Source organism: Cardiocondyla obscurior, linkage group LG23, assembly GCF_019399895.1.
Source record: "Cardiocondyla obscurior isolate alpha-2009 linkage group LG23, Cobs3.1, whole genome shotgun sequence".
Lineage (NCBI taxonomy): Eukaryota > Metazoa > Arthropoda > Insecta > Hymenoptera > Formicidae > Cardiocondyla > Cardiocondyla obscurior.
Genome location: NC_091886.1, coordinates 3,348,480 through 3,374,677, shown reverse-complemented (window position 1 = coordinate 3,374,677; position 26,198 = coordinate 3,348,480). Strand labels below are relative to the sequence as shown.

The window sequence follows — 26,198 nt, the reverse complement described above, 5'->3', positions numbered from 1 at the left end:
TTAAGCTTTTCTATGCATTACTGATTGTTTACTGTAACATTGTTATTTCTTATGCAATCCTTCATGTTAAGAAGCTTTGTATCTGCCATCATGTTTCACGCAAGTGTATATTAAGTTTCACGTTCCTTTAACGTGACTTATCTCGTATTGATAGCAGACTCATACAACAAATTTTTCCGTTCAAATAATGTTATAAAAATTTATTTTTTTAATATTTGTTTAAAGAAAAACGTGCAATTAATTATGTGCGTGATTTTAATGAAATAAACTTATCTACAAATTTAATTAAAAAAAAAAAAAATATACACAATACAAATTTCTGTGTTTTCTAAGTTGTTCGCGCGCAAGAAATTTGCTAAATATATAATATAAGCATTTAACAAAAACCAGAAAAGTGCAATAATTTACAATTATAAATGTGAAGTTGCGAATCAATATTTAATAAACATTATTAAATATTTCATTAAAAAGTAAAAAGTAAAAATATTTTATTTCCAAATTAGACACACACCTTTCCTCTGTTCTTTCTCTCTTTCGTATTTTCACTTCATTTTCCCCTTTTCCTTCTTTGTATTTCCCTTCGTAAAAAGAAATTGGCTGGTACGGGTTATTAAATGTCATGCGCATCTGTATTCTACGAAATGAGAAAACGTAATTTTTATTAAATAAATTTACATATAATAAATATACTTTTTTGTGGTATCTTTCACGGTACAACTTTCAATAATTACTTTAAACCTGTACAAAACCTGTTTGACGTAACTTATTAATATTTATGTATGCAATATATTCGTACGTCACTCAATACTGCAAATCACATACATTTTTGTAAATTAAATGTTAGGTCAATAACGGTTGTCGATATAATGAAATATCATTCCTGCAAAAAAAAAAAAAATCTTATAATTATAACTTGAAATAAACTTTATGTTTTTATAGTGCAATTATTACAAAATCACTACCTAACTACCAGTTAAGAGATTAACTTTTAAATGTTACAAAAATACTTTTAAAAAGAATTATATACTAAATAGCAATCTAGTTAAATATGATCTGAATATTTTATAATTAGGATGTTGTACCTCTTTATTTTGATTCCAATCTTCTGAAATATATGTCAGCAAATCTGTCAAACCTTTAAACTCTGTTCTACTTTGAGGTGGATCATTCTTAGGTATTTTCGGTAGCAGAGAACCCATTTTTAATCTGAATTCCTCTGAATTGGTGGCTCCAGAGATTTTCCAAATTGCATAAAAGAGCAGGCTGCATCCTGTGACTGCATAAAATGTACCCCAACCAAGAGCTCTTAAAGCTAATGAGGCTCCAGTTTCAGGAATTCCTTTTACACCAGATACTCCATCTCCAAAATGTTTCGGATCCTGCTTCCTTGTTGCTGCCAGTGCTCTAGCAAACCCAGTAAGAGCAGAAATACTTCCAACAGCACTTAAAAATACTGCAGCTACAAAAATAATTTTATTAAAGGATTATTAATGTTAAAAAAATTGTTAAAGGAACGTAATTGAATATAAATTAAACATATTACAGCATTATTTATCTCTTTAATTTTTAATGTAAAATTAAATGCGTTTCATAGCATAGCTAATGTACTTGTATAGCAAATAGCAGAAAACCACTGCTGCTATTGCGAAAGTAAGGTTAGATTAGCTCACAGTAAATAACATGTGCGCGAATGCATAGCCATTAATACCTTTCTTGAATAAAACGTACCATAAATTTTCTCCTTCTGTTTTGCAGATTTCGTAACGGACGTTTGTACGGTATCATTGAGCTCGGCCATCGCGTTACAATCGCATAAAGAAATATTAACCAATGTTATCTGCCATTTTTGAAGCGCCAAGATCTCCAACTACGAGAAGGAAATGCAGAAAAATTTATTGAGAAGAATAAGAGCATGCGTGACGATGGACACATCTATTATAAAGCAGAAAAAAAAGAATCTGCCCTTTTCAGGGCAATCCAATTTTTCTTTTTTATGAACACCTTTGATTAATTATTAAATCTTTAATAAACCATACAAAAAAATCCTGCCCTTTTTACAACAACGAAATATTTTACAATAAACTTCTTCTTTAATTAATTATTAAACAATTATGTATTTTCAAATACTCGAAGTGTTTTACTATTGATTTTTACGCTGCAGTCGATAAGAAGCAACTGAAAGTAAAATCAATTTTTTTTTTAGTTCAGAGAAAATACGTTATGATCCGCCAGCGGCAAATCGAGGTTATATTTATTAATGTTTTATTTATTAATGTTACATTTAGATACATTACAATTTAAGTTTAATCACACGAATAAACGTACGTCAATTATATACTCACAAACAATTTTTATAAAAGGTTTTTTATTTGTTTCTCTTGATAAGTAAGAGACCACAATTATATTTTTATTTCACGCGTTGCGCATGTGCTATTGAGAAATAACAAGGGTGACTACGACTACTCCGAGACCTCTGAGTGACGAGTGTAGGATGGAGGAAATGCTCGGTTACGATGGTCTTAGTATAAAGTCGATTACACATCAAACTGAGTGAGGAATTGACAAGATATTTTTTTCCCAAGACTGTGAGGTAATTGCGAACGATTCGCGTGTAAGTTTGGCGTAATTTTCGACATTGGCTTACACGATGGACATGGAAGGTAATCATTCTTATTGTCACCTAATCGCACTTTCCTTATCAGCTGGCTATTTTTAAGGAGTAATAGGTAAGAGATAGATGATGAACTGTATCTCACGAATGTATATGTTACAGGTGAGGCAAAGCATAATATTGATAAGCTAGTTGACGATTTGAAGTGTGTTGTAAGACTTGAAGGCTCACAAAATGAATGTCCTAATGTTGTTCAAATACTGGATTCTGTGGTGAACGTTAGTAAAACGTCAATTGGAGGTACAACCGGATATATATAAATTGCAATAAATATTATAATTTGAAAATGGTATCAATATTGCTATTAACTAAGTGATGTATGATTTCAGAGATCACTGAATTAGTCATTGATGAAGTCTTCCTTACACTACTTGGGCACAAATCTAAACAAGTTGTAGCAAAAACTGCAAAAGCCATTGCAGAGATTGCAAAGACTGATCATGGGCGGGAGAAATGTACCACTTTGGAGTTGATACAAGCATTGATCAATTTGCTTAAGGAAGAAGATATAGATATATTAATTCAGACTTCTAGAGCTTTAGGAAATATCTGCTATGAGAATGGTTACAGCAATAGCTATATTTCTATGAGAAAATCTGTTTTATATCTGTTGTTTTTAACTAAGAGCCATCAAATTTTAATCTCTCCATTTTTTTGATGTATTTGAATAAATATTTATATTGAGAACTTACTTACACGAGCACGCATCTATTTCGTTATTAAAAAAAAAATTTTTTTATGTTACAGAAATTGGTAAAAATTTGGTGAAGGAACAAGATGGTTTAAAAATGATTCTAGCATTATTGAGAAAAGGAATTGCCTTAAATAAAATCAAAGATGCCAGTTTTCTTAGAAATGTTGCAGCTGGATTTTTATTAAATTTTTTAGTAGATCAAAATATGTTGTATAAAAAGGTAAATTTAAAAAAAATGAATTTATTGCGATTAACAATTTATTATAATATCGTAAAATAAAAAGCGACCGTAAGCGATAATTTTATTAAGGTACATTTCACAGGCGCTTGAGGAAGGCATGGTTCCAATTATTTGCAACGTTTTAGAAGAAGATGGAATCGGCGGTGGTGAAGCAGCAATGCATGTATTACTTACTCTTGGAATATTGAACGACGAGAATATTGTATTTCTCGATGAAAGATTGACAAAAGTTCTGGTCGATATATTGGCTAGTGACACTTCCTCTGAGCTGTCTGAAATGTGCTTGGAACTTTTGCATGGCCAAGCGGAAGATGGTAAATTAATTAATTAATTTCTAATTTAAATTGTGCAAATTGGAATTAGAGTGATTAAATATTTCAATTTAATTAGATTTATGTGCACAGTTGAATTAAGTTAAAGTGTAGTAACTTTATAATAATTCCAGAAAATGCAAAGCTGCTGTTAGCTAAGGCAGGTGTATGCGAACTACTTTTGAAATTATTAGAAAAACATGGTCCCCAATGCAATGATGAAGAAACTCGATCGATTCTCAAAGTTGCCTGCAACTTAATCGTTTTGATTTTAACTGGAGGTGAGTCTTAAATTGATATGTAAATTTTATCGGCTTTAATAAACATTATTTTTTTTAGATGACAGCATGAATTTCCTTTACGACGATGGCAAAGGTTTCGTATACAAGAAACTGGTGGAATGGCTAGAGAGCGTTGACGAGGATCTGCAAATTACCGCCGTTTTAGCCATGGGTAATGTTGCGCGAACCGATACACATTGCAAGTGCATGGTTGAGCAGGGGATTCATCGGAAACTGTTAAAAATTCTTGAAAAAAACGGAAGTACATCAGGCAATATCAGATGTCAGCATGCCTTACTCAGCGCGTTACGCAACCTCGTCATACCCGCGGACAATAAATCGTTGATCCTTGCCGATGGTCTGATCGATGTACTTTATCCAATGCTTGAGATCCCTACTTTTCCCGTCGTTTTCAAATTGCTGGGAACACTTAGAATAGTCATAGATGGACAAAGTAAGTAATTTTAAATTTTTTTCAAGAACTAAAACAATTGTCATAACTCTGGAAGAGTAGCGTAATAATTAAAATTTGTCTGCTTGTTTTAGAGGAAGCAGCAATTTCTTTAGGACAAAAAAAGGATTTAATTAAGCGGGTAGTTGAGTGGTGTGATACTAAGGACCATCCTGGCGTCCAGGGTGAAGCAAATCGATTGATTGCCTGGCTAATAAATAACAGCAGGTTTGTTCTCAACGCCTTAGCGACCTAAGCTCCGAAAATTTATAGTATATATTTTTTTAGAGACAAGCAAATCGTCTCGTCAATTATCAAATACGGTGCGGTGCCGCACATAGTTGGCATGCTTTTGGCGCAGCACGTGTTAATGCAAAATGAAGCGATTCTATGTCTTACGATACTGACGAAGATTTGCCCAGCGGAATCCGAAGAGTTACTAATCCAAGCAGGCTTTGGACGTAACATGTGCGAGTTTTTCGCACGCAAAGATCTCGATGTGCACATTGTATTAAATGCATTAACGCTATTAGATAGTGTTCTGCAATCAGGTGAACAATTCACGAAGAAAAAGAATCGTCATTATTTTATGCTAGATCGGTTAATATAATTAATAATTAATATAATATAATTAATAATTTTATACGTGTCTGTTTTAGGCCGATTAAAGGAGCACCTCAAGAACTGCGGATTAACCGACGCGTGCAAAACGTTGCAACTGCAAATAAATGAGAATACTCCCACAGAACTGCAGGCTCGTGTTACCAATTTACGTGAGGTGCTGGTAACCTCCTTGGAATCAAACTGCGATTAAAAATAACAATAATCATGACCAATTCAATTTCCAATGACCAATTCGGTAACCTTACGCGTTTATGCGCCCTGCCATTCTTTCACTGTTGTATCTTCCATCATTCCAAAGAGCTGTACGATTTCTTCGAATGACCAAATTGTCTCCAACTTGATCCACACAGATTGCAAAATCTATTTTATTTATGGAAAAATATATATTCTATTGATGTATATACATTCTGTTGGTGCTATTGCGCGATTGACTCTCCTATTATAAAATATTCGCGAAAACGATCGAGAAATAAGCAAACAGTTATTTTTATTATTGGAATTATAACATCGACTAGATTATCATAACATATTATTTGTCACAACAAATTTTGTTTTAAATTTAATTGTCGATTTAATTAATCAGTCTAGTTAAACTAGTTGCAATTAAAATTTTTATTATTATATCATTTTACGTAATTTTCTTTTATATGTGTTAAAATATGACAAAACAAATAAGAATAATTCTCGAGTTAATTGTCAATTGAGGTAATGGCTTGGTCGAAGTTATTCCCTGCATAGGAGCAACGAGGTCAAGCCCGGCCTCGCTATTCTCGCAAATTCGTAATACCATCTTGTATCGTCACATGCCACAGCCAGTCACTGCCAGAGGCGCAGCGGTCGCGCAAGCTGCCACGTAACGTGTGTGTTGTTCGCTCAGTTCCTTCGTTCATGAATCGCTGCTATTAAAAAGCCATCCCGTGCTGCGTAAAGGCGATCGTCAACGAGGGCGATGCTCGAGCCTGCGTCCATCCGTTCTTAACTTTCGGCGATTAATACCGTTGTAAAGGTAGAGTCTTACAGCGGTTCCAGCTCCTACCTTCGAAATTTTAACCTTTTGACACGCTGACAGTGCGCTTTGCCTCTCGAAACATCAACCTGCTGATCTATATATCTCTCTTTCCTCATACATTATTAAGACGGTAATCGTCCCGAAACGAAGCTCCACGCGACTGGTCCTCTCGCCTCACCTGTCTAATTATTCAAGTCCTCTTACAGCTTCCTGCAGTCCTTGGAGTGTCTTTAAATGATTCTATAAGCTGTACTTTTTAGACCTATAATTTACCATAATTACATGATTCTTGTTTCCCAGGATAATTAATTGAATTCCTTCCGTCATTTTTTAAATTATAGTAGCAATTAAAACGGAAGTTAAATGGGTGTTACCATATTTTTTATACATTTTGTACTTTGAATATTAATATCAATGGACTTTAGTCAGATAATCTAGAATTATATGTTTCATATGTAATATACATAGAAATTTATATTTTTAATGTCATGTTATTTTTTAAATATATTTCGTTTCAGTGATTGTTAAAGCAATAAAATGTCACAGTCAAGCGGTTACCAGTATCCATTCCATGCAGAGTCCAACAATCTTTTGAAAAATGAACCACCTCCCATAGTAAATGGCCAAAATTCTGCATCACAGCATAATGGGATACAGTCTCAATTTAATTTAACTGGTAAGTTTTTGTTAACAAAATATTTCAATACAAAATTTTTGTTATATAAGGGTGTCAGTGATCAAAAAATATATTATTAAAATTAAAAAATTGTTAAAATTTATTTTTAGGTACACCATCATCGCAATCGTCGCGAGATCCATCCAGAGAGACTTCCAGAGATCCATCACCAACTCAATATCTACATAACCAATATCGGCCTCAGTTGCCGCGACCGCCGATGCCGCCGATAAACGGGCCTCAGAACTCCAATATATTACCCCCACCACCAAGAACATTACAACCGTATAATCCTGTAAATCTTTATAGTGCCCATAACCAATATGTTGCTAGCACTCATCAGAACGTTGCAGTCAGTACACCTTCAACTGCCTTTGTGTCTCCACCAAGCCAAGAAATTCATCGATCTATGATACCCGCGAATCAGATACCTCCAGTAACAAAAAATTTAACGCCGGTCTCTGCACCGTCGTCATTTGCAGATACTATTAAATCAGAGCCAGCTAAAATGAACCAAAGTTATCAATGGGCGACTAATCTTCAATCTACCAACATTCCGCAGGGTACTACTTCTGGCATTCCTCAGGGTACTATTACTGGAATGTCCAGCGGCACCAGTAAGACTAGTCAAGTCTCGACAGAACAAACTGCGGAAAGTCAAACGTCTTTTGCTAAAGTGAATAAGAATTTGACATACGATCAGGGGCATCCGATCTCTCAATCCGCATCAAATCTACCTCCTTCGAACATCACTCAACATTTAAATCAAAACAATTATGTACAGCAAGGACCAGTGAGTTCCAGTATACAACCTTCGAGGACTCAAAACGTCCAAGCACAATCAACGATTAACCCTTCCGAAAGTTTAAGTAGTCCACAGCTTAGATATGGAACTCAGCAAATTATATCCAGTACATCGTCGATGTCAAATTCTAGCACGCAAAATTTATTATATAGTGCACAAGGCCATAATATAGGTCCACGAGTTTCACAAGATCATAGCACTCAATCTTTGAAGTCTCAAAATTTACTTACTGGTTACATGGATCCTACGGGATTGGGAAATATTCCTCAAGGCCAAAACATACATCAAAATTTAGGTGGCCAAAGGAAATATCCACAAGACACTGCCAATACTACAATGTTACCGCATCCAGCGGGAAATCAGTTACATAGTGCAAGATTACCTTCGTCGGGAATGCCTCTTCCTCCGGGACAACAAACGGTAATATAATCTAAGAATAATATAATGTTAATGTAGTAGAGAACTAAATTGTTTTATTAAACTTTAATATTTTCGTCAAAATGTGATGTAATGTTCTAATATTTTAATTTATTTTTAGTACGATCCTCGTTTGCAACATACTGCTCCAATGACGAATGTTCCATTAGACTCGTCAAATAAAAGGTATCCTAATATGTACCCGGACCAATTAAATCAATTAAATAATCAGATGAGCAATTTGAACGTTTCACAATATGGTTTTAATAAAGCATGGGTAATTTTTTTAAATATAATATATACAATTGTGTATGTAACCCATTATATTATTTTTTTAAATTTGTTAATAATACTTTTTAGGGAATAGACTCAATAGACCTTTTACAGTGCCGAAATATACTGCTGCCTGAAAAAGTGGAGCCACCAAAAATTAAGTTACATCAGGAATTTTTAGATGCCGTAAATTGTAGTTCTGAGTGAGTAATATTTTTTTTTTTTTTTTTTTTTTGCCTATTTTATTTTTGTCTAAGATGCGGAAATTATGTTACACATAAATTTAAGAACATCTCTTAAAAATATGAAATAATTACAGCATATTCAGGTGTACATTGACAAAAATCCCAGAATCAAATTCGCTTTTACAAAAATCAAGATTGCCATTTGGTGTATTAATACATCCTTTTAAGGATCTTAACGTAAGTGATAACGTAAGTGATAGATTTATCTCTGCAATTTTTAATACACATTAATAGAAAAATATATTACTTTATTTTTATAATACCATCGTAAAATAAATTTTAATGAAATTTTTTTTTCTCGTAACAGCACTTGGCAGTAATTCAATGCAATACAATCGTGCGTTGTCGAGCTTGCCGAACATACATCAATCCGTTTGTATATTTCATCGACTCGAGAAGATGGAAGTGCAATCTCTGTTTCAGATTAAACGAACGTAATAATTACATTAAAATTTTTTATATCTAGTATTTAATATTATATGACAAAAGTTAGATATGTGTTATTTTGTGCAGTTCCTGAGGAATTTCAATTCGATCCTGTGACAAAATCTTACGGTGATCCATCTCGACGACCAGAAGTGAGAACTGGAACGATAGAGTTTATTGCACCAAGCGAGTATATGGTTAATATATTTCTTTCTTAAATTATTATTTAATATATATAGATAAAATAATTATATATTTATTACAAGTTATCGCTTTGAGGAATTTTAAATTAATAAATATCGTGAATTATAGGTCCGTCCACCTCAGCCCGCTGTCTATCTATTTGTCATGGATGTTTCTCGTCTTGCGGTAGAAAGCGGATATCTGCAAATCGTTTGTAACACAATTACCGATGAACTGTCGCGTCTTCCTGGCGACAGTCGTACCCAAGTTGGTTTTCTTGCTGTTGATTCTGCTATACACTACTTCAGCATGCCTGATAACGTTTCGCAACCACACGAAATGATCATGTTGGATATCGACGACGTGTTTTTACCATGTCCTGAAAACTTAATTGTTAATCTGAAGGAACGTGAAGAGCTTATTCGCGATCTTCTTGCCCAACTTCCCGTTAAATTTTCCAACACACATGATACTAACAGCGCTCTTGGTGCCGGACTTCAAGCTGCTCTCAAACTTCTTTCTGCTACCGGAGGACGTGTAACCGTTTTCCAAACGTGTCTGCCCAATATCGGTCCAGGAGCCTTACAGCCGAGGGAGGATCCTAATACTAGAGCGAACAAAGATGTGCCGCATCTCAATCCTGCAACAGATTTCTACAAAAGATTCGCCCTGGATTGCAGTGGACAACAGATTGCAATTGATTTGTTCTTATTAAACAGTCAATATAGTGATCTGGCAACTTTATGTGAGTTAATTTATCTTGATCGAACATAGTTATAATAATTCTTTGCCGTATATAATTGTAATTTAATTGTTTTATTTGTTTCGCAGCATGCGTATCAAAATTTACGGGTGGTTGCATTTACCATCTACCGCTGTTTCGAGCATCGAAGTTGCAGAATAGTGAAACTTTAGAACGATTATTGCGTCGTTATTTAATGAGAAAAATTGGTTTCGAGGCGGTGATGCGCCTTCGTTGCACTCGCGGCCTTAGCATCCATGCTTTCCATGGCAGTTTCTTCGTTCGATCGACTGATCTTCTCTGCTTGCCGAATATTAATCCCGACGCTGGATTTGGTATGCAAATTTCTATCGACGAAAATCTTTCTGATGTGCAAAATGTATGCTTTCAAGCATCTCTTCTGTATACCTCAAGCAAAGGTAATTATTTTTATTTTTCTTAAAACTACTTCATTTATTTAATAAAAAAAAATTATTTGTTAAGGTGAGCGAAGAATCAGAGTACATACTCTGTGTTTGCCAGTTGTATCGAGTCTGTCAGATGTACTGCATTCTGCAGATCAACAATGCATAATCGGTTTATTATCAAAAATGGGTAAGTTAATCTTATAATCTATAAATCTTTGTGCAACCCAATGTAACAATTTAATAATTATTTGTTAATCATAATTAAATGGGACAAAATATATTTAGTAAAATATTTTTTTTAGCTGTCGATCGATCGCTTCAATCATCTTTGTCAGACGCTAGAGATGCATTAATAAACGTCGCTATCGATATCCTCTCCGCGTACAAATTAACGCAATCTTCCAGTGGCAGAGGACTCATGGCTCCAGGAAGTTTGAAGCTGTTGCCGTTATACATTATCGCATTATTAAAGAGTGTAAATTATTAATTTTTACTTGTCAATTTTGTTAACATCTAACATATGAACATATTCTATGTATTTTTATTAATATTTTTGTTTTAAACTTCTAGGTAGCGTTTCGATCTGGCACAAGTACACGTTTGGATGATCGCATATTTGCTATGTTCCAACTGAAGACATTGCCGTTGACGCAATTAATACAGATGGTTTATCCTAACTTATATCCCGTTCATATGCTCGACGACCGTAACGCAAAAGACATTGAAGGCAAAGTGTGTCCACAACCGCCTCGATTAAATTTATCTGCTGAAAAACTCGACAGCCGGGGTGTTTTTCTTATGGACGCTGGCGACAGAATTTTTATTTATATCGGCAAGAACATCAATCCAGTTTTCTGTTCTAATGTATTCGGCACTTCAAGCTTCGCAACTATTCCAGAAGAAATGGTAAGCTCACCACTTTTCTTAACTATCTATAATTAAAAATTGAAAGTTTATCTATTATTGATTAATTTTTAATCAACGTATTTTCATAATTAATCTTAAATTTGTCTTACAGTACGAATTACCGGAATTGGATACAATAGAGAGTGAACGGTTACGAAACTTCGTGTTCAGCTTACAGGAAGAGAAACCATATTACGTATCCGTACAAATTATCAGGTTAGTTATATCATTTCTAAATAATAAAAATAAATGTGTATGTCATTACAAATTGTAAAAAAATTAAATTTTTCAACGATACATTTTACAAATAATTTTTCAGGGACGATAGTCACTTTAGGACGTTATTCATCGAGCGACTGATCGAAGATCGATTCGAATCTGCTCTTAGTTACTACGAATTCTTACAACATCTCAAGACACAGGTGAAGGATTGACCAAGCTAAGGAATTTGTGCGTGAAATCAACTTTTATCGGGGGTGTTATTCATCGGATTGTGGAATTATTGTAAAATAATCGCGCAGTTAAAAATTGTGCGAATTATTATAATTCATTAAGCCGATCATGGGTCATTCGCATATTTGGGGAGATATCGCGTGATTCAAGATCTACTTATGCCATCTACTTATGCAGCAGTGACAGCCTTATCAAAAGACACTGACGCATTTAAACACGATAGAATTATATAATTACTGTTATATTACTATTATTTACCATCAATAACCTCAATCTAACCTGAACATGTAGACTTGCGTTCTCATCGCGCGTATCTATTTGGGATAAGAAATTTTTTTGACTCGCTCAGTAACAATGTTCAATTTTGTACGGTTTTGCGTTTATGTCTACACCATATTTAGTCCGAGATTTTTTAAGTAGAAAAGTTCTTTAAACGATAGCTGTAATTCATCAAATTGTATCTGCATGGTGAGCACGGTGAATTTCCTCTATTTTAAAATCTTTGGGATCGAGTGTTTCGTCTATTCTAAGATATCTCTTTTTACAGTTTTTTCTCAATGACACATGTATACCAGTCATTGCCTATTATTAGTCACTTGCTGTTTTATTTATTTGCAATTACGTGATAAATGTAAATAATGAGAGTGATAAAACAAAGAGAGCCTTAATTTAGAGAGAAACAGCTCTTTTGAAATGGAGGAAATGTACTACTTTCGATGATGCTTGTATAGAGTTAATTTTTAAGATTATGTTTCCCTATGTTTTTTGGATTCTTTCAATCTCTGTGTCATGAAAGTATCATTATCGCAATACGCAAGTGTTCTTACCTTAAAAAGATACCATCTTAAAAAAAAAACTTCGAAAAATTTGAAATATATACAGTTATAAATAATTATATGCAATAGAAACGAAATTAAATAAGTGCAATTTTGCATTTTCAATATAAATAATGATAACTCGTGAAGATGCTTGCAGGATGAGAGTCGCGAAACGAGAATGTTTCACGGTGATAAACAATGCGCTTTTGTAATTTATTCACCTGCAGGCAATAAAATTGCAAACTGCAAAAGGGGACATAGTAACAGAACTCACGAAAAAAAATTATATTATCAGTCGCTGTGTCATTCCTTAAATAATGACATGTTGTTAATTTGCATTGTAAAATTGACTTTTACGGTGAGTAAAGTGGTAACGATAATTTCAAACAGTCGACGAACATTGCAATCGAATTAATTAAATAATTGTAAAAAAAAAATATATAGGAAAAAATGGAGAATGCAATTTTGCGCCAATGTAAAATACGAATCGATCGTTAAGGCGTGCAAAAATTCGCCTATAAAGGACTCTATAACAAAATAATGATAAAAAAAATAGCACTAGCAAGTGTTATAAGAAATAAACAAATGAATATTGTAAAATAATCGTACCGCTCGTACTTTGTCATGTTGCCAAACGAGATTTTTCGGCGTTGGTCACTTTCTCACTCATTTTACGATGCGCCAGTGGCAAAAAAATAGCGCGTGTGGCGATTTAGTTTCTATTATTTAATAAATATATATTTATATATGTATATTCATAAATACATATATATATATATATATATATAATTATACGGGAGAGGATTGTATATTTGTTGTTAATTTTTTAATAATTCCTTATCCGTGTACACGTGTATTAATTTTGATAAACTATTAACTGTATATTGCAATACTGTCTCTCGCTCTTTAATCCGTCGTTTTACTGGCTCCGGATTTACGTTACGAAATCTCTCTAATTAATTCCGACAAAATCATTGCTTTACTTCAAGTCCGCATACAAATATGTATATATACGGAGACAGTATTAGGTATTATAATAGATGCAAATCTCTGTATCGTATAGATAGCATCGACGTATTGTAACTCCCTACTCCGGCCCGACGATATCGGCGTCGGCGTCGCCGTTGGTCGTTGTCGTCATCGTCGTCATCGTCGTCGTTGGCGTCGACGTCGACGTTGGAAGGCGACGGCGTCGGCGTCGGCGCCGAGCGTCCGGCGCTCTGGAGGCGTCGGCCGCTTGACTGCGTTATCAGTAGTGGTGCCGTCGTCCGCGCGAGCAGGTGAAGGCCTCCGTCATAATAGCTGCCCGACGACCTGGTAAGCCTTGTTTTGACTGGATCCCCTCCCCATTTTTTTCGTACGAGAGAGCCCCGCATCGACCGGACCGACGGCGCGAGATCCGCACCGCGATTTTTCCCGTCCTTTCCATCCCGTGCATCCTCTACGAGTTGCGGGCAGCCTCTCGTCGACGACGACCCGATCCTGGCCTGATAAAGCGTAGACACGGAATTTTCACCGGAGTTTCAAATAGCAACGCCGGTGGAAGGGAGGCAAAGAAGGCAGAATAGATTTCCGGAGAGGGAGGAGCGTTACGTCTTATGTTTTATAAATTTGTATTTCGGGAAACGTTCGCATTTTCCGATTTAATGGAATACATTTCGCCGACGATCATCGGAGAGCAGCAGCTCGATTTATTGGGTAAAAAAAAAAAAAGGGAACGTTCGAGTGATATTCAATGACAATTAATTACGTAGCGAATTAATTTGGCGAAAAGATGAAGGCAATTACCCGCGAGAAGTGGTCCACAAATAACTAAAGAGTCGCCGGAACGTTTGTGAGTTATTAGATTTAAATTTATTCGTGCTCTCTGAATTTACTCTGCTTCTCTTTGAAGCTTATTTCTTTGTGCCAACGATAATCTGTCAGTTAACAAATGAGAGAGAGATAAAAAAAAAAAAAAAAAAGCTTTTTTGATAAAAGGAAATTAATTAGAAATAGCATTTGTCCAGGGAATTCTGTATCATGGTTCAAGTATTCTGCAGTATAAAACTTCGTAAACAAATACCGGGATGAGCGTTGGTGGAAGGTTAATTGGTTAACTCCGGTTAAGACTATGTTTAGCGACAATCCTCTAGGAGATGGTGCTCTTCTATTTTTATCACCTTATCGTTGCTTCCCGCGGATATTCTCTTCTCTATTTTCGTAATAACGGTATCGTATTCCCCCATCGGGTTGTTTTCGGTTCGATTAGCACCCCTGTGTAACCCCCGGGTTCCACCATTTACTTAGTGGGATACCGAGATTTTTTTTTTTTTTTATTCCCCAAAACCCTCGCGCTCTCAGCTGAATTTTCGCGATCTAGCCGTCCACCAGATAACGTACACGGGTTTTTTTTTTCCCTTCTTCCCCCGCTTCTTATTCTTTTGACAACCCGTTTCGCACGGTTGACCTAATGACGACGCGATAATTGCACTCGACATACTCGGCGGCGTGAAGCTTGTTTGCCGTGTCCGTCGAGTGCCCGAGACGGCAAACATTTGCCGAGCATACGATTTCCCCAACTTTCACGCCGAGAGATCCGGCGAAATTCATCTCCACGGAAAGAGATAAAGCCGAAATTATACGTATCTGAAACGCGGTCTTTATAAACCGGCGTGCACCCTTCGAGGGGGAGGGGGAGAAGGGAAAGATAAAAGCACAGAAGGTTTAATCCCTTCCGGCGGGACGTTGGAGTAGAAATCCATATTGCACCCTGCGATCTCTTCTCTTCCTCGCCCGCTCTCTTTCTCTCGTCGCTACATAATCATGTTGGACTCCTGGACTTATTAAGAATCGTTATTAATCGTCCTGGGTATTTAATTCCCGACGTCGACGGAGAGCTCTCTAAATTCAATTCGACCTCGGCGCACCGCTGGTTTTATACGTCGGTCCCGACATCGACGCGCGTCCGCGTGACTCCTATTATGGCACTGTTGCTTCGTGCTCTTATCTCGCGTCTCTGAATTCTATGCCCGCGTTTCATTCTTGGGCTCCGACTTGAGATAACGAGACCGCCCTCCGAGCAAACAATAACGTCGGCCCGCGGGTGGCGGATCGAGCCACGTGTTGGGGCGGGTCAAAAGTTCACGCCGAGCTGCGAGCCTGTCGCGCAGAGCGATGCATACGTACGCATCTACGTGCGCGCATCTCGTTTTACGTCTCGAGAAGTATAAACGTGGATTTACAAACCTACGGCGAGACATATCCCCTCGCGAGCACCGCGGGTGGAGGGATCGAAGGCGGAAGGAAAAGAAAAAAAAGGCGTAAAAAAAAAAAAGAGATCGATACGCATCGGCGAAACCGGTCGAAACGCTCGTGCGTAAAAAGCGCGCGCGGCCCGAATTCGACTCGTGGGGTGAAAACGCCCGATCGATTCCGGGCGATTCCTTCGCTTCTCGCGAGCGCGAAAGTCGCCACAGCTTTCAGCCACCCCAGCGCGATGGGGCGCGAAGAGGGTGGGCAAACGCGGACCGTCGCGACCTCACTCAGCGCTCTCGTTCCTCGTATATAACCCTCTCGCAGAGGGATTCAGCGAATTCCACGGCGGTTACAGAAATCAGCCCTTCGCCTCACCGAGAGAAATATCCGTATTTCCGTTTTTACTTCTTGCAGAGGGTCATCCGGCGTAAAATGGGAACGTAAGAACGGCGCAACGGAGTCTCGAACACTCACCCTGAAGCTCGCCGACTCCTGCAATATTCACTTTTCCCCCGCTGCATTTGCCCTGACCAGCGGGCAACGACCAAATGACTACGCTTGGGACAAGTACAAACTGACTTAAAACTGACTGAGACCGAGGGAAAGAGGGGCGATCTATGTCGTTTGGCGATTGATTAAACGGGAAATCGTCAAGGCGTGCGTAGACGGCCGCTTTGTCGCGATTGACGAATCGATGTAACGCTCGCTGCGTCCCGCTAGCGAAGACAATCGTAGTTGTTTAGGTAGCCACCGAATTAAGACATAAGTCTAAACATATATGAATCTATATACGTAAGAACAAATATATATACACACAGATATATATACATACACCCCCAAAGTATAGATAAAAAAAAGAATTACAATCTCTATATATCATTTGTTGAGAGCATCGATTATTATATGTTATATATATATATATATATATATTGAATATTGATCGCCGGACCGATCGAATATACATAAGTACATACGTTATATATCGAACAACACGAGTACCTTGAGCGGGCAATAACCAAAGGATCGCGGAACAAGCGCCGGATTTGTACTGACCCAAGATAGACGGGGACGACTCTGAGACATCCGGAGATCTCGAGGGATCTCCAGAGAGATTTAAAATCCTAACGACAGAAGGTCCACGCGAATACGGAAAGGAGGATTCCGCATGACGGCGAAAGGGAATCAGGCGAAGCTCGTAATCGAAACGTCCGAGAGAAGAAAGATTTTATGAATTTAAGGGTACAAATTCTCCGCAGAGAATTTTAAATAAACTTAAAGAGATATATATACACGCGTATAACTGTGTCTTTGAGAAGAAATCCAAGTCTAACGAAACCAGCGAGGCCTGGTGATATTGAAAGTGATATAACATTGCAAGAAAAAATTAAAAAAAAAAAAATAAATAAAATAAAATAAAAAATTATTAAAGAATAAAAAAAAAAATAAAAAATATATATATAAAGAGAAAGAAATATTTCGGAGGAAAAATGATGATATCTCATGCGATCTGAATGTTGAACCTCTAAGGATCTCACGATGATTATCGTCTAATATCATTAGCAAACTCACGAAAGTTTGCCTGTCCAAGCATGAATCTCGAAGTGGAGTTGATCGCGGGGGTCATTAAGGGCGGCCCACCCCCCGCTCATCTACCGGCGCCGAGGCTCATCAAGATATTCATTGCCGGCGAACGAGATGGTAAGTTGAGTTGAATCTCGCGAGATTGTCGCGAGTCTCGAGAGGGAACGCGTTGAATTTTAATACATACGCCGGTGACGATAGCGCACGCTTTGCGTTTTACGTTCTGCCCAACGTTCGCGCGACATTTCATTTCGGAGTTAATAGAACGTGGGAACAAGCCAGCGAGTCCCGATGCATTTTGCGCGTTAAATGGAATTCAATCTCGGTAACGTCACGCGCACGTGAGGCAAATACGTAGGCGTAGAGCGATCGCTAAATGGAAAGGGTTTCTATTAACGCGATGTCGCAATCGAATTCGCATTCGGCGATCTTGCCGGTCAGACTTCCCGGAGGAGCGCAAACAGCTGCTGGAGGTGGTCGGCCCGGAGCTGCAATCAATTTACGACGATATGGGAATCGAGGTCAGTGCAGACCGACTTCAATTTACTTTGACGTTTGAGCTCGCCGAAATCATCAGGCTCGACCTGTGTTGTGCTTCGTCCTGCCGCAGGTGCTTCTGGTGGACATGCAATACGGTGCCGGCGACAACCCGGACGCCGATCCACACCTGGCGGAGTACATCCTGGAGGAGATCAACGCGTCCCACCGACATTCCAGGGGATGCTTCTTCCTGGTAAGGAACGCCGCTTCGCGGCCATCGATCGGGGCCGCATTTATCTTTTACCGTACCGCGCGAAATTGAGAATTACATATCCGGCACGCACGCCGTCTTGTGCCGCGAAGTATTCCGCCGGGGGTACTTCTATTACCGCTATTACCACACGAATTATACCATAGGGCTGTTATCGCCGCTCTTGGCGCGGTCCGCTTTTATTTTTCTTGCCCTTGGCCGTTCTCTCTCTCTAATCTCTTTTCCACGTACGTAAAACGCTCGAAATGCAGAAGGAGTGACACGTTTTTCTCCGTTTGTTATCCTTTTTCAGCTGTTGACGGGAACAAATTATACCGTAGGGTGGGTACCAACGGAATTGAAAGAGGCTACCTACCGAACGCTTCTCGCACACTGCGCTCTTCTTAAAGATCATTACGAGCACAATGGGCACTCTTATGTTTTGAATGCAAATAGGTAACGCTGTTGTTTTAGAATCCTATTTCTCCCTTATCCCCGTCGTGTCTCCGTGCTTGTTTTCCGAGTTACCATGAGGCTGCCGTTTAAATACAGCGTGCAGACCGTTGGCGGGGAATGGCAAAGGGATCTAGAGCCGAAGCTGCGCCAGGCGCTAAGGGCCGCCGCGGAACGTGCGATCGCCGAGCAACCGGAGGATCAGGAAATCAAATACATCCTGAAGAGCACGGCGGAGAGACAGCTGGACTACGGCCTAAGTAAGTTAGTCGCGATATTTGCCGACGTGCAATCTCCGAGAATATTGCAATTATTATTTAGAACGGCGATGTTGAGATTAATAATTCCGACCTGTGCATGTGCATCGTTTCGCGCAGGTGTGCGTGGGAACGCGTCATATTTTTTTCTTTTTTTCTTTTCCAAGATTCTAAATAAATAGCGGAAGACGCCGATCGAGATATGTACCGTCACTTCGCCGCTGTCAATATTTGATAACTCCGGTCGTGCGACGGCACGCCGATAACATGTCGCATTTCGCGATTGAAATTGTGGACTTATCGAGCTTTCCCTTCCAAAAATAGGAAATCCTGACCTTCTAGGTCAGGCATCGTGTGCCATTTAAATTATTCCCCATCAAACGTTCCGCGACGTTCCACTCGCGAAAGTGAATTTCGCGCACCGAAGACGCTCCGCGTTTATAAAGAGGCTTTCACGTTATAGAAGCCTGGAAATTGTACCACTTTCCGCCACGTCTAGTGGCACGTTAATTCATTTTCCGCCCAGAAAATTTAATTGGTGCTCGAGTTATTTTTAGTTACCGCTTTTCGATGGAATGCATTATGAATGTTTAAGCGTGTAACGATTAAAATCACGGAGAAATTATCTGCCTTTAAAGCTCTGTCGGATTTGACAAAGGTGCACTTTAAAATGAACTTGGAACATTTTTCATTGCGATATGCTACTCGCTGCGGGTACGTGCCGTGTGTAGATACAAGGGTATAGCGAAGCGCTTGAGTGAGGGCACTAATAATTCATTGTCGGTATAATGTTGGAACTTTCTTATCAGATCTAGACCAGCAGGGCTTAGGAATAATGGCCGTGATACGTGAGTGGACGAACGACGATGCCCCGAGATGCACCGCTGCTGCCGAAGGGCTCAAGAATCGCATTGAGACGGTTCTGCCCCATGAAAATGTCCTGCGTTTTCACGTTGAACATTATAAGGGCGGTATCGACACCGATCGCGATGCCCACGATGAATATCTCGGAAAGTTTCGAGGACTGATATTAGACAGGCTTCAACAGCTCGTAAATGCATCCGTCGAAGCTGATCCGGAAATTAAAAGTCGGAAGAAAATGGTTCAGGAAGTCTACGCCGAGAGTATGGCGCATTTTGCTCTTTTTCGAGAATTACCGCTGGCTGACGAAGGCAACGAGACTGTAGAGCAAGTTAAACGACTTATCCTTGCAGGTATTTTTTTTTTACGTCCACTTAATCTAATAATATTAAAAAAAAAACCGAAAAAGAAAAAAAAAATATATACAATGGCTTGTTAAAATTTTTAGGCAAGGAGAACAAGCACGGGCCAATTTTAATTTACGGGCCGAAATTCTCCGGCAAATCTTCTATCCTCGCGCGCGTCTACCAGGATTCGCCGGATTGGCTTTCGGCGTCGACGCTTCGTGTCGTCCGACTGTGCACTTTGACCCCCCGATCCTCCTACAGCCTGGAACTTCTTCGCATTCTTTGCCAGCATATCGGATTTCTTTGCGGAGATAACGATGGCAATTTACCGCGAGATGCCTCCTTCGACCCGCTCTACCTCAACAATTGGTTCAATCTCATTATACGTCGCCTAGAAGAGCATCCCCTGTCGGACCAATTAGTTATTCTTCTCGACGATCTTCACCGCTTTCATCCCTTGGAGTGCGACATCGTAGCCGCTTTGTCCTGGCTGCCGCTTACTCTTCCTCCGGGTGTTCACTTCGTCATCACTTCCGCGCTTCCCCCCGAAGGAATGCGCCTGACGCCGCTTCAAAAAGATCGTCTACGTAGCGCTGACATTCTCATTGATCTTTCCGGGCGTGTGTGCGCGACGCCCGACGTTGATGCTGTTTTCGAGCGTTTGGAAGACCTCATCGGATTTAACGCGGCTAATCGGATTGCCTCGATTCTCGCTTCCACCGAGTACGGCTTGTCGGAGACAGAAATACTCGAATTGATTATGCCTACCGGAGGAGAAGGACCTTTATTCTTGGAGGAAAGCCAATTTAACTTTGCGACCTGGTGCTTGGTTCGAAGAACGTTCGCGCCGTGGCTGAAAGTGAGTATATATTAAAATCGATACGGAAAAAATTTCGTTTCAACGCCAGATTCGTGCTGCGTTTACGTATTACGGATAACGTAATGTTTAAAAAAATATTTTCTCAGGTACGAGTGATGAGCGGTCGATTAATGTTTTCTTGGCGCGGCCACTGTCGCGAAGCCGCGCTCAGAAGGTATCTTTCCAATCAAGACATCTCCCGCGGCTATCACACGGAGCTGGCCAGTCTCTTTTTCTCCGAGGATGCCGACGACAGTTCCGACAAATCGCCAGAGAATCCCGCTTCTTCGGCGCCCATCAAGGAAACGCCGTTTCAAAGCGCGCCGCAAACGCAGGATGTCACGTACACCCTCCGTCACGTCGAGGAAGCGTGGCTGCATCTTCTGCGCGCTTCCGACGTCGATAAGCTGAAGAAACTCGCCGTTTGCGCGTTCGACTTTCTTCTCGCGAGCGCTCAGATGATTTCCGTGAGCTATCTACGATGCGTTCTCGAGCATGCCAGGCGATATCTTCTCGAGCGCGACTTGGAGCTCGTGTATTATGCCGTGAGGAAGTCCAGCGACGTTCTTACGAGAGATCCTCTTCAACTCGCCGCGCAACTTATCTGCTGGTTAAGGCCAGTCGCCGAAGACGGCGGTGATCTCGTGAGTTTTTTTTTTTTTTTCCATTTTCCTTCCTTTTTCTTTTTTATTTTAATAAGGGTAATTAAGAAAGGCTTGTTCGATTTTTCTTTATTTAGGTCAGTAGAATGGTCATGGCAGCTATGGCCTGGTGCGATGGTTACACCGCACCTTTGCTCGTACCCTTGAATGGGTGGCTACAACCACCGCTGCCGTTGCAGATACGGGCGATTACGTGTCCTCAGGGAGTTAAATTGATCGAAGCGGCACCATCTGGTCAGCATGTAATAGTCGTACCACCACAGGGGGATGCTCAGCTGTGGCACGTTATGTCCGGTCAGCTCGTTCATAGATTTAAAGGTACAAAAATAATTTAATACGAATTACAACAACGTTATTTCCTTCTAAATCTAGATTTATCGAATATATTTTTAATAATGAATATTAATAAATTTTTCTTTTTTTTTTTTTTTTTTGGAATACAACCAGGACATTCCAGCCCAATTTCATGTTTAGCCGTCACGTATCAATCACAGTATCTGCTAACTGGATCCGAGGACACTTCTATCATCGTTTGGGACATGAAAGATCTCGTTATGAAACGCCGTATTTGCGAGCACATCGCGCCGGTTCTTACTTTAACCACAGCCCTCAATAATTCCGTAATCGTAAGCGGCGGTGAGGATTCAAGAATTATTGCTACGAGCTTACTCACTGGCGAAGTGTTAATGAAAGTCGATCACCATCGCGGCCCCGTTACTACTATTCGCGTCGATTCCGCCGGGGAGGTCTTGGTTTCCGGCTCAGTCGACGGAACTGTGTGTCTTTGGTCTTTGGAGAGCTTCAGTCTTCTCAACAGTATTATTCTACCTTGCCCGGTGATCATGCTCGACGTGTCTGCAGATTCAGTTTTCCTTCTGGCGGCTTGCGAAGATCAGAAGCTCTATTTAAGATCCTTGGCGACGGGCACGGAAATCCATACACTTAGGGGACATCAAGGGCCGGTTAAAAGTCTCTGTCTGGCGAAAGATTGTAGAAGAGCTATCGCCGGCGGTGTCGAAGGCAGAGTATCCGTGTTCGATATGCACAGCGGGAAATTGATTAGAACCTTGCCCGCTAATCCATCGGCGAACGTTACTTCGGTCAAGGTAATTAATCGCAAAAATTTTTAGTCTGATTTTCTGTTTTAATTTCTATAATTTTTTAATTTTAATTTATATTTAATATTTATATATTTGTTTTATTTTTTTTATTTTATTCTGTATTTAAATTATCAACGCCGAGTTAAGCTGTTCACGATTTTTTATTATGCATTCGGCGAGCTCCAGACGTCTTCCCTCGAAACAGAAAAAAACGCGGCGTTTCTTTTTCGCGATTCCGAGATTAATCGTTACTTTCGAGCAAGCCTACAAAATAATCTAATAATCCGAATAGTTTGCCTGTTTCGTAAAAATTTAATTTCTCAAAAAATCATACGCAGTAACATTGACAGACTTACATGATGCATTCGTTTACGCAGGACTCAGCGCAATTATTGCACTAGTTGAGAGGTTATCTTTGTTCTTCTACATTGAGAAAATAAGAGATAAACTCTGAACAAGTGCAGTGACTGCTCTGACTGCTGCGTGAACGAATACACCCACAGAGTATTGCCAGTTCACTTACTTTGTATTCTGTTTAGGTTAGAGTAGTTTATTTTCCGTCCTTCCTTCCTTCCTTCCTTCTTTTCGTCCTTTTTTCCTTCCTTCCTTCCGTGGCAGTATTCCAGGTTATCCTGACATCTTGCAGCACTTCAAGTTAAAATTAACAAGCGCGACGAACGATTATTTGTCGTATAAATTTGCACTCGCGATATCCGTAGCGTTATTCACTTCAACCGAGTTTTTATTTAAGTCGTCTTTAATCTAAAGCGAGGTCCAAGAGTCTCTGGATTCTACGACCAAGTCTCGTCGGCAGAATGAACAAAAAGTTGCGCCAAGCGGCGTACGAGTCGGGCCGCGATGTGTCGAACGTCACGATTCGGATGAGATGTTATTCGCGCACTTTGTCTTCCGCAAGTTTCACAAAAAATCACTCGTTCGAGACGGGATTAAAGTAACGGTCGCGACGAAGACGCGCGAAATGAAGATCTTACGCTCTGACATTGGCGATTGTCGGAACCCGCCGAAGAAAATAGTAATGGGAGCCGGAGAACGGAAATGCCCGACGCAATTCCGGCGCAATTCACGGACGTTCCGTGCGCTTCGCCGGTGACATAACCTTTTCTGTCGAGTCGCGAAACGAAGCTCGAAACGATAAGTAGAATATCACAAGCGTACAGAAGATGATCGTTCAAGAATTGTTAATTTCGAACTCCCAAATCGTCGTACAAAATTCCTGTTTCGAGATGAGAGACAACGATAAAAGCGGGACTTTTTCTTAACGCTAATTTTCTTTTAGATAAGATTTTTAATTAAATTTTTTTTCCTATTTAAATTATCGTAATTTTTATTTTAATTTCTCGCAGGTGACTGAGAAAGATGATTTTCTGATAACTGGCGGAGGTGGTCGCGTGACTTATTGGAGCTTTCGCGGTGAAGAACCACCGCCGAAGCCGCAAAAACCTGGGAAGCAGGATACTTTACAGCCTCATACCGCGCCAATATCCTGCTTGGATATTTCCAGAGATGGTGCGATGGCGGTCACCGGCGGTGTCGATTCTTTAGTTAATTTATGGCAGCTTAACACTCACGAATTGTTATCTACTCTCGAAGGACACATCGCCAGTATTACCTGCATTGCATTTTCCGCGTCTGGACTCTTTGTCGCCTCTGGTATAAAACTTATACATTTTTTCTTCCGTTAATTGACTCTTCGTTATTGATGTATTTAAATTAAATTTTTTAGGATCTGAGGATAAAACCGTACGCGTGTGGGGCTTAACTCTGGGACTTGTCGTGGCTACATTTAGACATCAAGCGCCGGTAACTGCTGTTACCGCTATGCTGGACGGAAGAAGAGTGGTCAGTTCAGATCGTGCCGGCTCTATCAGAGTCTGGGCAGCGGACAGTGGTACGCTGATTCAATCTGTTTGCGGACCGGGACGATGTTTCGCTGTCGCGTCTGACATGAGGTGAGAGAACAAAATTTTTAGCAAACCGTACGAACTTGTCTGTGCCATATTATTCTTCGTCCGGCTCTGGCTTTCTTCCTTGCATTTCTGTACACCTTGAAACTTTGACCGCTATTTCAAGACCCTTTCGTACTAACGTCTCCCAGCTCAACCAATCCATCACTCCAGATACGCAGTGTGTGGATCCGGTGATAACCAGGTGCGCATAATCAGTCTGGGTGCCGGTCCGGAAGAGAAGCATCAAGTATCGCACTCGCAGGACATCACGTGCCTCGTAGCAACGCCGGATTCTCAATACCTGATCACCGGTTCCCGCGATATGAGCCTGAAAGTGTGGCAACTGGCTGGCGGTAAACTCTCTCAAGTATTGGTCGGGCATACTGACCATGTAACTTGCGTAGCAGTCGCGGTGCTCGACAAGTCTATAGTTGTTTCGGGCTCCAGAGACGCCAATTTAATTGTTTGGGATATCAACACCGGGGCCGACTTGCATACTCTCACGGGCCACCTGGGCTATGTGACCTGCGTACGTCTTTCCGGTGACGGTACTCTGGCCGTTTCCGGAAGTGAAGATAAGAGCCTCATCGTTTGGGATACTAAAAAAGGCACTTCGCTTAGTTCCATCATGCTACACGTACCGGTTTTAGGAGTTGAAATGTCTACAGATTGCTCTAGGATGGCAGTACATTTATTGGAGCATAAGTGCATGCCTATTTTATGTCTACATAACACTCCTGCGCAATACGTTAAGCTGCCGCCGTACGTTGCGCCGCGAGATCTGAGACCACCAGGACCAAAGCGACCCGCCAAAAGATTATTGAAAAAAGAAGTGTCTTTAGATACTTATACCTGGCAACGAAAGTATGGGCATCTTACATCAGGTAATTATATTATATAATTATAATAATATTTTATTATCTAAAATAAAGATTTAATTTTATATTTTTCGCATTTATTTTCAGGTATTATAGTTTCGAGTATCGAGGAACGATTGAAACGCCGTTTTAGCGTGAGCGCATCGATGGAAGAAATAAGCCAAGCAGGTTTAGCCGGTTCTCAATCTGGCCTAGGTCCTGAGCAGGCCGCTTTAGCACAATCACAACATTTTGATCAACTGGAAGCACTTTGGAACAAGCAATCGCCGCCGCCAAGACCTCGTGGCCTAGTTCGAACGTTAACGAAACAAACCTCGCTTCAGGCTACACGAATATCAGACTCTGAAGAAGAAGGTAAGCGTACACGATCTTTTATTATCCTTATTATCGTAGATATAAATATAAAATTAAAAATAATAGAATATTATGTTACAGATATACCAGATTAAATGACAGAATATTTTCTATCGGCAAATCGTTTGATTGTCGAATATATTTAAGTTACAAAATGTCCTTCCGTGTCATTCGATGCAATAAAAATAAAGATATACCAGAGGTATAATAGATTAGAAGAAAATGCAAAAATTGTTTCATTATTTTCGCAGCTCCGTGTTTTTCCTATATACTTTATAA

At 39.6% G+C, this 26,198-nt stretch overlaps 4 protein-coding genes across 13 annotated transcripts; 3 read left to right on the top strand and 1 right to left on the bottom strand.

Moving 5' to 3' along the window:
* Positions 1-108: 108 nt before the first annotated feature.
* On the bottom strand, positions 109-2,445 carry LOC139111305 (transmembrane protein 242). 5 transcript variants are annotated; one of them, XR_011547188.1, is made up of 4 exons: positions 1,729-1,964; positions 1,083-1,459; positions 732-880; positions 109-634 (listed from the first exon to the last, which is right to left on the bottom strand). XR_011547188.1 is itself a non-coding variant. In XM_070671496.1 (4 exons), the coding sequence occupies exons 2-4, from the start codon at positions 1,796-1,798 to the stop codon at positions 611-613; spliced, it is 471 nt and encodes a 156-aa protein (XP_070527597.1). In that variant the 5' UTR covers positions 1,799-1,867; positions 2,343-2,445; the 3' UTR covers positions 109-610. The 5 variants fall into 5 exon arrangements, 4 of the variants coding, with proteins under 4 accessions (XP_070527597.1, XP_070527596.1, XP_070527598.1 ...); XM_070671496.1 differs by lacking the exon at positions 732-880 and adding an exon at positions 2,343-2,445 and having other exon boundaries at positions 1,729-1,867; XM_070671495.1 differs by lacking the exon at positions 732-880 and adding an exon at positions 2,142-2,159 and having other exon boundaries at positions 1,729-1,867.
* A 49-nt stretch (positions 2,446-2,494) lies between these two features.
* On the top strand, positions 2,495-5,676 carry Vimar (visceral mesodermal armadillo-repeats). Its single transcript, XM_070671436.1, has 10 exons — positions 2,495-2,660; positions 2,774-2,911; positions 3,001-3,234; positions 3,419-3,585; positions 3,689-3,920; positions 4,052-4,198; positions 4,257-4,652; positions 4,745-4,877; positions 4,938-5,200; positions 5,309-5,676. The coding sequence occupies exons 1-10, from the start codon at positions 2,648-2,650 to the stop codon at positions 5,461-5,463; spliced, it is 1,878 nt and encodes a 625-aa protein (XP_070527537.1). The 5' UTR covers positions 2,495-2,647; the 3' UTR covers positions 5,464-5,676.
* A 389-nt stretch (positions 5,677-6,065) lies between these two features.
* On the top strand, positions 6,066-13,523 carry Sec24ab (Protein transport protein Sec24AB). 3 transcript variants are annotated; one of them, XM_070671422.1, is made up of 15 exons: positions 6,066-6,279; positions 6,801-6,958; positions 7,069-8,183; positions 8,302-8,457; positions 8,541-8,656; positions 8,773-8,875; positions 9,006-9,132; positions 9,212-9,321; positions 9,437-10,052; positions 10,139-10,468; positions 10,533-10,643; positions 10,759-10,931; positions 11,027-11,362; positions 11,475-11,578; positions 11,682-13,523. In XM_070671422.1, exons 2-15 carry the CDS (start codon positions 6,820-6,822, stop codon positions 11,794-11,796), a joined length of 3,651 nt encoding a protein of 1,216 aa, XP_070527523.1. In that variant the 5' UTR covers positions 6,066-6,279; positions 6,801-6,819; the 3' UTR covers positions 11,797-13,523. The 3 variants fall into 3 exon arrangements, with proteins under 3 accessions (XP_070527523.1, XP_070527521.1, XP_070527522.1); XM_070671420.1 differs by having other exon boundaries at positions 8,773-8,887; XM_070671421.1 differs by lacking the exon at positions 6,066-6,279 and adding an exon at positions 6,286-6,412 and having other exon boundaries at positions 8,773-8,887.
* Positions 13,524-13,818: 295 nt separating this feature from the next.
* On the top strand, positions 13,819-26,118 carry LOC139111270 (protein qui-1). Of its 4 annotated transcripts, XM_070671415.1 has the most exons (16): positions 13,819-13,950; positions 16,285-17,568; positions 17,893-17,972; positions 18,062-18,184; positions 18,495-18,637; positions 18,734-18,894; positions 19,701-20,105; positions 20,201-20,958; positions 21,066-21,602; positions 21,698-21,938; positions 22,068-22,726; positions 24,085-24,391; positions 24,465-24,690; positions 24,859-25,571; positions 25,653-25,919; positions 26,001-26,118. In XM_070671415.1, exons 2-16 carry the CDS (start codon positions 17,460-17,462, stop codon positions 26,012-26,014), a joined length of 4,743 nt encoding a protein of 1,580 aa, XP_070527516.1. In that variant the 5' UTR covers positions 13,819-13,950; positions 16,285-17,459; the 3' UTR covers positions 26,015-26,118. The 4 variants fall into 4 exon arrangements, with proteins under 4 accessions (XP_070527516.1, XP_070527518.1, XP_070527517.1 ...); XM_070671417.1 differs by lacking the exon at positions 18,495-18,637; XM_070671416.1 differs by lacking the exon at positions 18,495-18,637 and having other exon boundaries at positions 17,893-18,184.
* Positions 26,119-26,198: the final 80 nt, after the last annotated feature.